A 16,193-nucleotide genomic window follows, 5' to 3' on the forward strand; every position below is an offset into this window, starting at 1 on the left:
GAATGCCTGATGCTGAGAAAGAAGTGAAGATAAGAGGGTGATAACTCACCACACAATGTCCCAAAAAAGTATGCTCTGCACCTTGAGAAAAACTGGATGCAGCACTGGCAAGATGCCAATGGCCAGTTCACACTTTGATTTCTGTACATTTAGGCTGAGTTTGAACAACCAGTAAATAGGTTGGGCCTGCAGGTCAGACTTACCACTTTTAATGGCATCTCATATAAAGAACAACTATTAAATGGAGGAGAAACGTTCTAACCCAGCTTTGTACAGTATATGTTTTTCCAGCCAGGGCCATTTAACATAGGGGGAACATTCTCAAACAGAATAGTACTGGCCTACAGGTCTGATATATGAAATCATCTTTCCCAGAATACATTCATACCTAATTCAGGCCTAAAAGAACATGCATTCATGTAAAGCAAAAATGGTCAATGGTCCAGATGTTCAGACTGCAAGTCCCAGCAGACTTAGACAGCATAGACAATAGTGAGGAAAGCTGGAATCTAACAGCATCTAGTAGATCACAGTTTTCCTCACTTGGATGGAAACAATAATTCAATTATACAGAATTGCATTTGAGGGGAAGTGAGGCAAACTGCTCATATACACTGTCAAGACAGCACTCAGGTGGAACCATGTCTTTTAAAATAGAAACCCTAGAAGCTTCAATTGTTAAGAGTTACTTAGGTTTTTAGGCTCAAAATTAGAGGAAGAAAACACTTATTTCTGAGGAACCACTACCAATAGAGCTTATTTCTGAATGTATGGAAGACTGCAGACTAGGCAGCTATTTCTAGCAGAACACATGTACTTGCGCAAACAAAAAAGCATACTTTATAAAGATTATTACGTCAGTACAACCATTGTGTCACAGACTGGTTGTTGTTGCTTTTGAAAATGTTGCTAAGCAGCAGAGGTTTTTTAAAAGGTTAGATAAATTCACAGAGGAGAGACTTATCAAAGGCAGCTAAAAATGCAATGTTTTTATTTCAGGGTCATGTATCTCCTAGGACCAGATACTATGATGAAGAATGAGATTTGGAATCACCAAGATCTGTGAATTTATCTAACCATTTAAAAAAAAACCTCTGCATGCTGCTTAGAAACACTTCCAAGAGCAACAACCACCAGAATGTGGCATAATGATTGCATTAATATAATAATGGCCAGTATTTCCATTATGTCTGGGTTGTTAGATTGCCATCTTTAGCTAGTCATCGCTAGAGACTTGACTGCCAGGCTACTTCGTCCTCTGGACAGCACTCTATGGATTAACTCAAGGACTTCCTTTGAACTTCACAGTTACTGGTTGATGTTAATGCAAGGTGCCAATTTAAATACTTTATCCCCTACATTTCACTGGCTCTACAATTTTTCAGCTAGTTGCACAGAGAGATTTTATTTCAGAAAACAGGTGTATTGTGGGGAAGGCAGGAAAAACCAAATGAAATAGATCATTCAGAGAGTTATGCAAAGGGAGGGATGTGCCTTCTGCTTCTTAGTCTGCAAGGATATTATTAGAAATAATATTGCACTAGGTAAATCAGCAAATGATGTAATAGAACTTAAGTTATTAGTGACCTGAAAGGGGAGAGGGAAACCACAGAGAATGGAACCTTACTTTTATATGGTCTTCCATTCTCAACTGTACAATAGAAAATGGCAGATTTTGGGTATAATAAAGTTAAAATATATTTCAATACTATATTTTAAAAAAAGAAAAGATAGCCATAAGTATTTCAGATCAGGACTAAGCAAAGTTTAGGGCTTTAGGGTCTCCATAGTCTCCTAAAAATGTTTCCATTGTTTCTGTTCCCTGTATAGCCCCTGCAGATCATTTTGTCCTGACACCCCACTTTCTTTCCATTCCACTACCATCACCCTTTTTAAAGAACATTACAGTTTTCAAAGTCTATGTACATTTCTAATCAAATGTATTCAACCCCCATTGCAAATCAGGTTTATGGTCAAAATTTACACTTTCAGCTGTTTGCAATGAACAAATCAAACAAAAGCAATTGAAATAGCACAACACAATGAATGCTTCACGTGGTTCCCTCAAATTCAACTGAAAAAACATCTCTTAATGAATTTTGCATTCTCAAAATTATTCAACTGCCTGAATAGAATCCTTCACAACACTAGAAATATGCAAAACAGGAGCTCTCTCAAGCACACTTGATGCAATGAATCAGGGGCTTCATTAATTACACAGGTGTGCTTGAGCTAGAACACATGAAATACCTGAACTGGCTAAGGGTTTGGTGAGTGCCACGTTTAACTGCATGTTAGAAATATGACTAAGTCATAAGAATGATCCAAAAAGTTAAGAGATAATCACCCTGCACAAGAAGGGAATAGGATAAAAAAAGGCAGCAAAGGCACTGAATCCTTCTAGAGCAGTGGTGTCAAACTGTGGCCCTCCAGATGTTCTTGGCCTTCAACTCCCAGAAATCCTGGCCAGCAGAGGTGGTGGTGAAGGCTTCTGGGAGTTGAAGTCCAAGAACATCTGGAGGGCCACAGTTCGACACCACTGTTCTAGAGACACTGGTGGAAGCACAGTTCACAAATTCAAGTTAAAGGAACAGTGGTTACACTATCAGGATGGATCAGACAAGGGAAGCTATCAAAGGCTACAACCAGATTTCTGAGAAGGCAGGTTGAGAAAAATGCTTGAGTGACTGTAAAAGCCCTGCAGCAAGACTTGGTGGCAAAAGGCGCATATTGTACTAAATGCAGAAGGTTTCCATGCCAGAACTCCAAGATGTATACCACTACTGACCCAAAAGCACAAGTCAGCTCCGATATGCTCAAAATCATATAAATACACCACAGACATTTTGGGATTCTGTTCCATGGAGCACTGAAACAAAACTGGAACTTTTTGACTTGATGGATCAGTGGTATGTCATGGAGCATGGTGGTGGCTTGGTGATGCCCTGGGACTGCTTTGAATCCTCTGGCACTGGAAAACGTGCAACATGTGGAAGGCAAGATGGATTCACTGAAGTATCAGGAAATCCTAGGAGAAAACTTCATGCCATCTGTGAGGAAGCTGAAGCTTTGGCACCTTTGGACCTTCCAATAGGACAATGATCCTAAGCATATCCCAAATTCCACCAAGGCCTGGTTGCAGAAGTAGCCCAGGAAGCTTCTACAGTGGCCATCACAGTCACCTGCCTTGAACCCCACAGAAAATCTCTGGTGGGATTTGAAGAAGGCAACTGCAACACGCAAAGCCAAGAATATTACTGAATTGGAGGCCATTGGTCATGAGAAATGGACTAAGATTCCTCAGGACTGCTGCCAGAAGCTGCTATATGGCTACGCATCTCATTTGCAGCAGGTCATAACAACAAAAGGGTGCTCTACCAAGTACTAAAGATCCTTGCCATGAAGGGGTTGAATAATTTTGAGATTGCAGAATTCATTAAAAGTCGCATTTTCAGTTAAATTTGGGGAAACCACTTGAAGCATTTGTTGTGTCGAGCTATGTCAATTGCTTCTACAGTGGTGCCTCGCTTAACGAGCGCACCGTATAACGATTGAATCGCATAGCGATCCGTTTTTTCGGATCGCTAATGCGATCGCACGTTTTTCCTATAGGGAAAAATTCGCTTTGCGAAGACCGGTAAGCGTTTCGCTTACCGATCTTCGCAAAACGACCCCCGCCGATCAGCTGTTCGGCGGCCAAAATGGCCGCCGGAAGCCGGGAAATGGCCTAAAATGGCCGCGCGCAGCGTTTTTGCGCCCTCGTTAAGCGAGGCGAGGGCGCGAAAATGGCTGCCGGCCATTAAGAAGCTTCGCTGAACGGTGAGTATTTGGCCTATTTGGAACGCATTAAACGATGTTTAATGCGTTCCAATAGAAATCGCTGCCCCGTTCAGCGATGCTTCAGCATAGCGAAGGTTAATCCGGAACGGATTAACCTCGCTATGCGAGGCACCACTGTATTTAAGTTGCTCGTTGTAAACAGCTGAAAGTCTGTAAATTTTGACCATAAACCTGATTTGCAATGGGGGTTGAATAATTTTGATTACAACTGTACTTGAACAGTAAAGTTGCATAAAAATGTATTTCATGTCTTATGCTGGTCACAGGTAGAATCTAAGCTTCTAAGGTTGGGAAGATCTATTCCAAGATTTGCCAAACACACACATATGCATGCATGCACACATCTAAACAGCATCTCCTAATGGTTAACACTGCCATTTTTTTTAAACCACAGTAAAACAAAGGGCCATGATATTCATGAAAACCAGACTCCAAGAAATCTGAACTCTGGATTCCTGCACAGAGCAGACTGAAGAGTCCAATCTCAATGTGCACGCTGCATAGTAGGCTGACTTCCACTGCTACCATGCAACAAAAAGAAGCCATGGATTATCAGTTTTGCCCTGTGAGCACTGGGACACAGAGAATTGTTTTATTTCTTGAAGCACAGTTACCTCTTTTCTCTCCACATCTGCCTGAAGTTTTGCTTGGGAGACAGCAGCTTCTCTGTATGAGGAACTAGCCTGCTTAGCCTGCTCTATCAGCGTCTTCAACTGCTGAGCGGTGCTGAGTAAGGAATTGACGGTCTCCTCAAGGTAAAGCCAGCTCCGTTGTTCTGTCATTTCAAGTCCACTGACTACTGATGAAGATATTGTCTTGGCGGGGGTAGCAGGTGGCACAGCCAGGGCAGGAAGTGAGGTCCACACTGAACAATGAAAAAACACAACAAACCACAAAATTTATTCAAGGCCATCAATCCAAGATTTTTGTGATGTTTACTGCTGAGGTGACAGGCTCTAACTTTAGTTCATTGGTTTACATATTCTAGAGGTTAGAATCAGCCAGACATGAGATTTTGTAGGTTTTGCACAGCAATGTAAGACAGTTTGCACAGTTTGCTGTCCTCTGAAGATGCCGGCCACAGAGACTGGCAAAACGTTAGGAAGAACCACCTTCAGAACATGGCCAAGAAGCCCGAAAAACCCACAACAACCAATGTAAGACCCTTTCTTCTGGAAGGCATTTTGTACCCTGGAAGTAGATTTTGGATCTCTTCTAATGACCTCTTTGGACATACATTTATTGTGAAAAGTGGGGGGGGGAGGAAGCCATTTTCAATTTTTTTTAAATGCTATCTTGGGACTGAAGTAGATAGTGCAGGGCAACAGTCATGGAGTGACCAAATGTATTCTAAAGACATGATTGCTCATTTTTATGCAGAAAAGATATTCTTCCTCATAGGGTGTCAGGCAACGGAGTCTGAGATTTTAAACAATGGGTGGGTGATGTATATCACAGTCCAGAAGAATGTGAAGAAAGCTCCTAGACCCTTTGAAATTACCATCATCAAACATGAACACATAAATATACAGAGCTGCTCAACAGGAATATAAAATCATCACAGCCCTCTTCCCTAGTGCTTCATATAAGATGCAACCTTTTGCCTTCTTAATTTAAAAAGGCTAAATTACTTTTAAATACAGGGACATATCACTATGATTCATTGAACATTTCACTCATAATATTGACAGTATCTGCTGTATGTGTTTGGCCAAGCAGGACCTTATTTTACTAACACCTACTGCTGTATTCACAACCCCACCTTATGGCTCTACCCTTCCATCTGAGGCAAGTGAGTTTCATTGCTATACATCCAAAAAAGTACTTAATATAAACCAAACACAAATAAACAAAACACCAGCAAAAACAACCTTTTTCAAGGGCTCAGTGCTCTGCCATGTTACCTCAGAAAATGGAAGCCAAACAGCATATCTTTACACATATCAATCCACTGGGCAAAAAAGGCACAGCCTTTCTCTTGGTCACTTTCCGGTGAAGACTCAAAAAAGGGTTCTTGGTGGCCACTCTCAGTTTGTGGAATGACTTGTCAAGGAAGGCCAGACTGGCCTCCTTCCTGCTGTAATTTTATTGGCAGGCAAACAGTACTTCTTTCTAGTAGGTCCTTTGGCAATTAAGATGAGTTGCTGTTGAGAGGATTTTCACTGTGTATATTCTGTTCTTTTTATTTAAATTCATGTTTTTAAGTTCTTTTCAATATTTAATTGCATTCGATTTCTCTAACTTTTATTATTCAAATTTAATTAATTTTTATTTAAGTACATGGAGAAAAGTGGGATATAAATCCAATAAATAAATAAAATGTGAGTATCATATATGCTTAACTCCTTGGAGATCATTCTTAAGAAAGATGACTCTTTCTGAAGAACAGCCTTCAGAACATGGCCAAAGAGCCCGAAAAACCCACAACAACCATGACTCTTACCAATTTTGCGATGAGAAGTTGGCAGGGCTGCCTCTGGGAATGCTGATATCTGGCAGTTGTCTTGATAACTTGGATAGTGAGGCTCTGGATGATTGACACGGCAAGGCTGCTGAACATTTGTATCTTGCACTATGGAGACAAGAAGGACCAATTGTACATTTTGACTGTACATCTTCCGTGTGAAAATCAAAGATGTGAGATTACAGTAAAAATGGTGGCCTGATTTTGAAAAAGGAAGAAATTGAAGCACTCACGGTATTTATTTATTTATTTATTGTCTATGCTTCCTTTCCCACTATTATAGGACCCAAGGTGGCTCACAAATTAGTAACGCAATAGACACAAATTAAAAAGACAATAAATTATTCCATAAAAACAACTAATCATATATTAACATTAAATTAATTAGTTCAGCTGTGATGAAATACCTTAAAAGCCAATTAGAACATACATAAATATGTAGCGCCCAGAATTAATACTCTTCCCTGCTCAATTAGCTGTTAAAAGTAGATATGACTCAAAATCATTTGCATGTGACTTTCTAAATTATTAATACAAATGGATAAAAACCTATTCTTAGCTAAATATTTAGTTAGGATTGCAGACTCCCATGCATAATACAGTACTGGAGTTTTACATGACTCCTCTGCCATTCTAAAACAGTTTAATATAAAAAAATGTAAAATGTTTGTAAACATTTGCAAAATATGGATGGAAAATTTGTGAACCTATTACCATTTTAGGTTTTTCCTTTTATAACATAGACAGAGAAGAAGTCTGATCCAAAGTGCTCAATAGTTCTTTAATTTTGACACCCACATTTTGCAACTCCTTAAGACACTGACATTTTGTACTGAACATGTTTATTAGCAGAAAAGGCATATGTGGGCTTAAATTGATTGTGTTTATTGCATTAGGATGCAATCCTGAAAGCAATTCTCCCTAAACCGAGCAGGACTTACTTCTGAACAGACAACCATAGGATTGGGCTGTTTGTCAACTTAGGGTATGACTACGAAGCGGGGTGGGGGGTGCGGGATTTGATCAGCTTTGATTTGCAGTTTCTAAAATCAGGTCCCTGCAGCCATCCAACCAACAAGCACGGGCAGAGGCAAAGCAAGCTGACAAATGTGGGCACGGAGCTCCAACACTCCAACTTTGATCTGACCAAATTTCCACTGGGTGCAATGCTTCACTTTTCCTCTCCCGTCCCTCCACCCCGAGCAGACATATTACTTATCTGAATAAGCACTAGCTTGAAAGCATTTCAAAAAAAGAGAAAGAAACACTGTTTGAAGCCAATAGGCATTTGGTTGAGAGCAAGTGACATTCCTGAAAGCATCTCTCTGCATCAGATCAGGAGATGACACAGAGCAGAAAGCAGAGAGAAGTTTTGGTAGCCAAATCTGAACAAAAAGAGACAATTCTCCAACGGGCCTCCCTGTATTGAGCTTTACATCCTGTTGTTGTCAGTTTTTCATTCAATTTCACCTGTGCCTAATCTGCAGGAGGAATGACCGATGTAGTTGCCCCTTCGCTGATATCCTCCCACAGTCTTCCAGCTTCTTCATCCTAAAATCCTGGCATTCAATTTCACACAATAATCCGCACCACATATGCATACATGTGGGCACATGCTCATGATGTCTTTCACTTACCAGTGGTACCTGTAAAAACATCACCCTGGGATGGGCTTTCCGAGATGATAGCTGTGGCCTCCACAGTTGATGCTCGGTCAAAGGTCAGAGTGCCAGAGGTAGTGATCTGTCCCGAAGGACTCACCGTGACTAACAAAGGAATTGTAGAGACATTTTCAGAAGTAGAACACTTTTACTCATTTGATCAGGCAGCTCTCCTTTTTTGTTCCTCATTGTCACAGAAACTATTCCTCTACTTTGTGGTAGGAAGATTGTTGGCCTCCAGATATTGGATTACAATTCCCATCACCACTCACCACTGGCTGGGCTGGTGATGGGAATTGTAATCCAATATCTGATGGTTGGATGCCCAATAACAGCTGAATGGCTACAATCCGTATTGGAAGGTGGTTCTCAAGTTGAAAAGTTCTTATGTTGAATCTGCATTTCCCATAGGAATGCATTGAAAACCATTTAATCCGTATCTGCTCTTTTCCGTCTATAGAAACTAGTGGAACCTCTACTTAAGAACTTAATCCGTTTTGGAATGGTGTTCTTAAGTTGAAACATTCTTAAGTTGAAGCAAAATTTCCCATAGGAATGGACTGAAAACCAATTAATCCGTTCTGGCTGTTTTTTTGTTATGTAGAGGTGCGTTTGTACATTGAAAGCTGGTTAATACGTACTCTACCACTAGGGGGAGAATTTTTTTTTAACCTAAGATGACCTAAGGTTAAAAAAAGAGCAGGAAAGGTTTTTTTTCCTGTTCTTATCTTGGATTTCTGTTCTCAGGTAGAAGCAAAATTTAGCAAATGGAGCTGTTCTTAAGTTGGATTGTTCTTAAGTAGGGACGTTCTTAAGTAGAGACCCCACTGTACCCACTCACACAGTATGTAATGATGAAAATTTCAGACAAACAAGAAGAATCCTTCTCACCCAGTGTGGTATAGTGGATAGAGTGACAAACTAGGCCTCAGGAGGCCTGAGTTCAAATCCTTGTACAGCCATGGAAGCTCACTGGGGGTATGGAACGGGAAAAACCACTCCTTAAATACAGTGGTGCCTCGCATTACGAGCGCTACGTTTGACGGCGAAATCACTTTACGTTGAAGGTTTTGCAATCACAAAAGCGACTGCAAAACGATGTTTCCTATGGGGGAATTTCGCTTTGCGATGATCGCTTCCCTGCTTCGGGAACCGATTCTCACAAAGCGATGATTTTCAGCCAGCTGATCAGCGGTTTCAAAATGGCTGCCGGGTAAAAAACATGGCTCCCCGCTCTTTTCTGGGACAGATTCCTCGCTGCACAGGCAGCGAAAATGGCCGTGCTATGGAGGATCTTCACTGGATGGTGAGTTTCAAGCCCTAGGAACGCATTAATCGGGTTTTAATATGTTTCTATGGGCTTTTTAATTTCGCATTACGTTTTTGTTCTACAGCGATTTCGCTGGAACAAATTAATGTCGTAATGCGAGGCACCACTGTCACTTACCTTGAAAACCCTATTAGAGTCCCTATAGGTCAGTTCTGACATGATGCCATGTAGCAGCAACAAATGTTGCCACAGTAAGCAAAGAAGCATGCTTCTTCTATACACAGAACACTCTAGATCAAAGAGAAACAGTCACTGTGGGCAGGAGGGAGATACCTTAGGCTTGACTTACAAGCCTACTTCAGAGAAGCAAAACAAACACAAAAACTAAAAGTAAACATTTGATTTTACAAGTTATATTTTGCTAAGTACATTTCATTGATATACAGTATTACAGAAACCATAGCTATATACTAATAGATAAACAAAAAATTGATTAAAGGCCACAAAATGCAAAATTCAGCTTTGCTTGCCTCTTTGAATAAAGTTATGAAAATAGATCTCAAGAAAGCTCTGTCATGCAAACAAAATCCCTAATATTCCTATAACAACAACAAATTCATTCATGTCATTATGCAGCACCATAAACAAAAAGTATTTGTCCCTCATTGCAGGCTGGCAACATAATAAGATATTGTTAGCATGAGAAGATAAATGGTCAGTGGTGCCAGGAGTCATGTGCTGGTAGTTTAAGACTTATGCAGGCATCTTTAAACTACCAGCAAGGAAGTTCTTTTTCCTCTCTTCCTGTGTGACCATGAGACGAGAAGGACTTGGGACTGAGAAACAGGATAACAGTTCACAAGGACAAAGGGAAATTGCATGAGTGTGAATAAGGCAGGGGCCACCTAATTATAGGTGAGTGAAGTATTTCTGATGGATATTAATGCTAGGTTGGTCAAACAGACATAATTGCATTGTCTTTAAATGAAGTTGTGCCCAAACATTCTTTTTTTAAAAAAAATAGTTGTAATCATTATTGTTCAATAGGTAATAAGGTTTAACTCCTTCTTAGATAAAATCAAACCTGCTCATTGCTTTATCTGCTTTGCACATCTACCAGAGACTTCCCCAGTTGAGAAACGGGGAAGCAAGCCTGTAGGGCTTGGATTTTTTTATTTATTGAACTTCCTAGCCAGAGGGACAGAAACATATCCCCACAACAGCCATGTGTCCTGGTGTTGTATAGAAGGAGTGAAGAGAGACTGGTGACAGCTTTGCTACACCTTAAGCAAAGACTCTCTGCTTATCTGCCAAAGAGTAGGCTGTGAGAAAAGCTTTTACATTTCCTTTCAGCACATAAGAACTGCAGTAAAGTGTATACATGTAAACTGATGATTACAACTCACATGTAGTAGCAGCAGCTCCAGGAAGCAATGTAATATTTTTAGGGGAATCCTTCTTCACTGGAGTTGTAGGCAACTCATTTTCCTTTTTCCGTCTTTTATAAGGAACAAATAACCTTACAGGCCCACTCTGAAAATCAGAAAACTACCTATTAAACCATCCTTGCTCTGTCCCTGCTTACATTTATTTGCCTTATCCTATGTCTACAGAACACTTGCTCAGCCTTGTTTTACAAAATGAACATGAAGCTAACACAAGCTAACAAGATGCAAAGAGTTTGTATAGTCTTTCACGAATTGCCTCACCAAACTTCCACAATGAAATCCACCGTCTCATCTCTGAAACAATGCCTTTATCAACTGTGTCCTAACAATGGTGGGATGAAGGGAAAGACCTTATCTTCACACCAAAAGGACTGTTTAGTTTTGTCTTAACTCTACCACACTTCAGTCCTAGATTCTGATATGAAATAAAGTAGGCTACCAGATAAACTATAAATCAACTGTTTAAAAATCCTCATTTTAAAAATGGTTCCTTAGTGTACTGTTCTTGCATCTTGTGTTATTACTGCTGAAACATACAAGGTATCTCCTATACTAGAACTACTGCATTCCAAACTATTTTCATTCCATGTGACTGCATTTTTCAAGGCACCACAACTTTCATTTTAGTGAAATCAGAGACATGGAAGAATTTTTAAAAGGGGGGGGGGATAGTTTGCTTCTCAGGATAAGGTTTTATGTAGCAGCCCTGAGGAAAGTAGCCTACAGTTATTACGTAAGTGTATGGCTCAAAAATTCTCAGGGTACAGGGCTTTTTCTATTGCTCCCTCTACACTGTGGAACCAATACCTTCTAGAAATTTTCCTTAGTTTACTTCTGGTAACCACAGTAAACAACTCAAGTATATTCTTATTAAGGTCTGCTTGAAGATAGTAGCAGCTTAATCCATTAATACAGAGATAAAAATAGGTTAGTTCAATTTACAAAAAACCACACAGAATGGGGCTGGGGAATGTGTGCCCTTCTGGATGTAGTTTGACTCTATTTTCTATCAGTCTCAGCCAACAAGATCAGCGGCAATGAATGATTGCAGTAGTTGGAGGCACATACTCCCCATTCTTGATCTACAGCTTTTACTTTTTTGAAATAAGCAATATATATATGTTGCTAATTTTAGAACACGTATATGAAAATATTGCAGTATGTGGCTATTTAAATATATAGCCACACACTTTTTGTGTCCTCCATCTAAAACCTTAGCTATCCCAGTCATAAAAAGGATGCCTTTGCATGTATATCTGAAGTGGTAATTTATTCTCTTCTTTTACCTAGCAAAAAATGTACTCTTCAACCCACCATATTAAAAGTCTTTCCTTTCTTGAGGAGCTCATAACCTGAACATATAGAAATTTACTATAGCGTTACTAAGTTGATTCAGGTTTTGGATCAGCAGATTATACTCACCAGACTCATGTCATCACAACAAGCAGCACAGGTGCAAGAGGCAGCATGAGGATTTAATATACCATCCTGAATTGGGGGGAAAGAGCAAGACTGGGGGTGAGGAATTTTGTCCAAAATACACTAAGACACCTATCCCTATCTTTTCTGCATAGCATATAGGGCAGCCTTAAACCTTCCAACACTAGCATAAACAAAGCCCTATTCTGTTAATCTTCCAAGCAAGGGGAGCTTGTCTCACCCTGAACTGAAGCAACAGCAACAACCTGACCCCTTCTCTCACTCCCAAACGATGCAGGGCCACACACAGCACCTTTGCAGCTCCTTGTGTAGGAGATATAGCAAGACTATCTCACCTTGCTTCTCACTGCTCAGCTCTGCCCTACTGACTAGATTAAGGATTAAGGTCCTTTATGGGAAAAGACCTTGATGTTAGGAAAGTGTGAAGGCAAGAGGAGAAGGGGACGACAGAGGATGAGATGGTTGGACAGTGTCTGCGAAGCAACCAACATGAAATTGACACAACTACGGGAAGCAGTGTAAGATAGGAGGGCCTGGCATGCTCTGGTCCATGGGGTCACGAAGAGTCGGACACGACTGAACGACTAAACAACGACGATGGGGAAAAAACAATCAATCTTTCACTGGGTCTAACTCCTCTGTACTTTCATTGATGAAAATTCTACTCTCTTAGCAGAGTAAGAAAGAAGTCTCATCTTACATGAATAAGGCACTGTATTGGCCTCCCAGCATAGCGGATGCTTCTTTTCCAGTCCTTACTGCTGGCTCTTCCAGCCATAGCTTCAAATTCTGTAGGGCTGTACCAGTTGTCTCCCTGCTTAATACACCGTCCCCGACCACCTTGAACAGGGCAGAACAAAGGAATCAAGTTTTGATTCATAACTTCAGACAGTTTCCTCTACTAGTTGCATGAGCCAGTTTGGGCACACCAAAAGGCTTAGCACAGCACCCCCACACAGAGCCTTGTCCGATGTTTTGGACTACAATTCCCAACTGCCCCATTCAGAATTGCCACTAGTGAGAGATAATGGGAACAGTCATTTAAAACATTTAGAGAAACTCAGGGGAAACAATGGCAGTGGTGGCAAACCTTTGCCAAGTCGAATTTTTTAGATTTTCATTCCTAAACACTCTAGCCATCATGGCCAGCAGTGAAGGATTGTGGGAGAGGCAGCCCAAAACATTGGTAGGACCAAAAGCTTTCTGCATCGGTGCAGTAGGGTATTTTTCTCTAAGTAATAAATATTTCAATTTGTTCAACCAACCTCAACCCTGAAAAAACAAGCTGACTGCACTTAATACATTCTAGGACAGCAAACTGCACTGGTTTTCATCAGTTATCTTCTCCTCTGCACTGCCATCCTGGAAACATTGGATTCAGTTGCAGATCTTAAGAAGAGATACTCATATTAGAACCTACTTAAGCACAAGAAAGGCCTCCCAGATTTGATCAGGGCATCATGCAATCTCGCATTCACCAACAGCAATCATAATGGTTGGTTGGGCTTCTTTCATGAAGTCAGAACGAGACTGCTGGACAGCTCAGTAGTTTAGGCATCTGGCTGCAGAGCCAGCGGTTGGAGGTTTGATTCTACACTGTGACTCCTTGACAGGGAGTCAAGGATCCATAGAGTCCCTTCCAGCTTTGCAGTTCTACTATGATGATAAAATACTGAGAGCAGGGCAATGGCCCATAAAGGCTATCAGATAGTTCTTGAAGGGTCTCATTGACTGCATCCAATACAGCACTTAGGTATTGTCCACACCTTCCTTCCTAATATAACCAGCTCTGGATCCAGCACCAGGTCCTTCTGTAAATTATGGCTTTGTGAGTCATGCAGGGGCTGCAGCAGTGAGAAGGACTAGGAAATTCTTAAGCAGCATTCTCATGCCTCCACTAATACAAGATTACAAGCAAAGTATATCCCAGAGATGGGATTGTGTGAGGCCAACACCATGCAGACATGGCCTAGCCTAGTCATTTGAATAAGAAAATAGGCAACAATGCCCACCAGGGTGGCAATGTACAAGGCTCCTTTAACAGTTGAATGGGATAGGGAATTTCAGAAGATGGGGCTTCCAAGGCAAGCTGTACCTGCTAAAGTCCTCTGTTCATGGCAACTATTACAACTGCAGGTGCCCTCTCTACTTCTTCATTTTATTGCTTATTATGTTAAATCTCGAGAATAATACAGTGGACCCTCTACTTAAGGAATTAATCCGTATTGGAATGGTGGCTGCAAGTTGAAAAGTCTGTAAGTCAAATCTCCATTGACCTACAATGCACTGAAAACCGATTAATCCCATAACCAGTGGTTTTTATTCTATTTTTATTCCATTTTGGTTTTTTTCTGGTCTGTAAGTCGATTCTCTGGCTGCAAGTCAAATCTAAATTTTGCAGCCAGAGAAGTCTGTAACTCGAAAAGTCTGTAAGTCGAGCCGTCTGTAAGTCGAGGGTCCAGTGTAAGTGATGGATTACTAATCATCCTTGAGGATGAAAGGGAAAAAAAACCTCTACCTGAGCCAAGTCTATTTTTGTACAGGATTCCACTGATATTTCGGCATCGTACCGGCAGCTCATTGTCATACACTGAAGGGTCCCAGTTATATTTTGTTCCCCCTTTTTCTTGTCCAGATGTTAAAGGAGTAGGAGGGGACTGAGGCCCTGCAGATTAACAGAAAGAAAGCTAAGTCACACAATGTGCTCAGGTTTTTTTTTCTTGCCTTTCCTAGGGGGAGACAAGGAATGGATTCTCAAAGTAAATAAGCCAAAACAAGCGAGAACAAACCTCTGAACAGCAGATTGACTATCTGAGGGCTGTATGAAATGCAAAAATCACAGGGATGGGGGTGGGGAGAGGATGCAATACATAAATCCTTCCAAAGTAATCACTACCATTCCCTAGAAGTCAACAGCACTCATGCTGTTACCATAATACAGTTCTCCTCCGAGGATCCACATTAGAATCACTGCAAGATCAACATGAATGCAATAGCATAAAAGCAGAAAATATATTTCACACATTAAGCTCTGAATTAGTTCTGATTTACTGATTTTATAATACTGTATAACTGCGGCTCTGATCATCAGCATCTCATAGCAAAATTCAAGCTTAAACTGAAGAGAGTAGGAAAAACCACTGGGCTACTCAGATATAATCTAAACCAAATCCCTTATGAATACACAGTGGAAGTAAAGAACAGATTTAAGGAACTAGATTTGGTGGACAGAGTGCCTGAAGAACTTTGGATAGAGGCTCGTAACATTGTACAGGAGGCAGCAACAAAAACCATCCCAAAGAAAAGGAAATGCAGTTATTTGTCACTTAGGTACAGAAGAAAATAGCAAAATAACAAACAAACAAAAACAAAACAAACAACAACAGACTCCAATTAACAGAATGATGGCAAGCAAAAAATGACTTTTAATACAGTACAGTGGCTCCACTTCTCAACCGTAAGAACTGAACTCGTACCTACAGAAAGATATGAAATGACAATCCTGGAATGACATTTTAAGAAACCCTGTGAGGCACATCATACCTGGTGTAAGAGGTGCAGATGCTCCCTTTAGCCCAGCAGTCTCTACAATGCTGCCATCTGTGTGAACCACAATCAGAGTGGCTTTCTCAGCATTCAAGCCATCTCCAATCTGAAGAGCTGTTCTTCCAGACTACAGGAAAAATTACAGAGGGTTCTACATGACATGTAGGAGATGATTCCTCAATGAATTATAAGCAGAAGAACAGATTTCTTCTGGTATTCTTGATAACATGTAGCTAAAACTACACCAGTACGCCTTGGGTTATATTGTCGCCCCTACACTTCTGTTTCTGCTACTTATTACAAGTGAAATAGTGACTATGTGAAAACAAAATTAGAAGGAGATGAACTAACCCTGACCTTACCAGCACATGCCCAGAGATAGATGCTGCATTTGCCACTGAAGTTGTGAATACGTTGTCTGCAGAGGCACCCACGTTGGCAACTGTTACAGTGGTCACTTCTGTAAAATACGACCCAAATAAACTTAGGCAATCATATTTTTGTTTTGATTATGTGACATCAGT

General features: G+C 40.6%; 1 protein-coding gene across 7 annotated transcripts in view; it reads right to left on the minus strand.

Annotated features, from left to right (window-relative positions):
* The window catches only part of DEAF1 (DEAF1 transcription factor), a 31,277-nt gene that overhangs the window by 12,695 nt on the left and 2,389 nt on the right, over nucleotides 1-16,193 (minus strand). For 4 of the 7 annotated variants that reach the window (XR_013540743.1, XM_020784172.3, XM_078383657.1 and 1 more), the window contains exons 2-10: nucleotides 16,032-16,129; nucleotides 15,667-15,796; nucleotides 14,642-14,788; nucleotides 12,824-12,963; nucleotides 12,106-12,171; nucleotides 10,642-10,768; nucleotides 7,942-8,070; nucleotides 6,284-6,412; nucleotides 4,455-4,705 (exon numbers count right to left, since the gene is read on the minus strand). Coding sequence is in view for 6 of the 7 variants with exons in the window: in XM_020784172.3 (XP_020639831.1) it covers nucleotides 4,455-4,705; nucleotides 6,284-6,412; nucleotides 7,942-8,070; nucleotides 10,642-10,768; nucleotides 12,106-12,171; nucleotides 12,824-12,963; nucleotides 14,642-14,788; nucleotides 15,667-15,796; nucleotides 16,032-16,129 (1,217 nt within the window). In the remaining variant the exon portion in view is untranslated. The remainder of the gene's footprint in view (nucleotides 1-4,454; nucleotides 4,706-6,283; nucleotides 6,413-7,941; nucleotides 8,071-10,641; nucleotides 10,769-12,105; nucleotides 12,172-12,823; nucleotides 12,964-14,641; nucleotides 14,789-15,666; nucleotides 15,797-16,031; nucleotides 16,130-16,193) is intronic. The other 3 variants (XM_072985611.2, XM_078383658.1, XM_072985612.2) reach the window with 1 other exon arrangement.

The sequence above is a fragment of the Pogona vitticeps genome, chromosome 1, assembly GCF_051106095.1.
Source record: "Pogona vitticeps strain Pit_001003342236 chromosome 1, PviZW2.1, whole genome shotgun sequence".
NCBI classification, from domain to species: domain Eukaryota; kingdom Metazoa; phylum Chordata; class Lepidosauria; order Squamata; family Agamidae; genus Pogona; species Pogona vitticeps.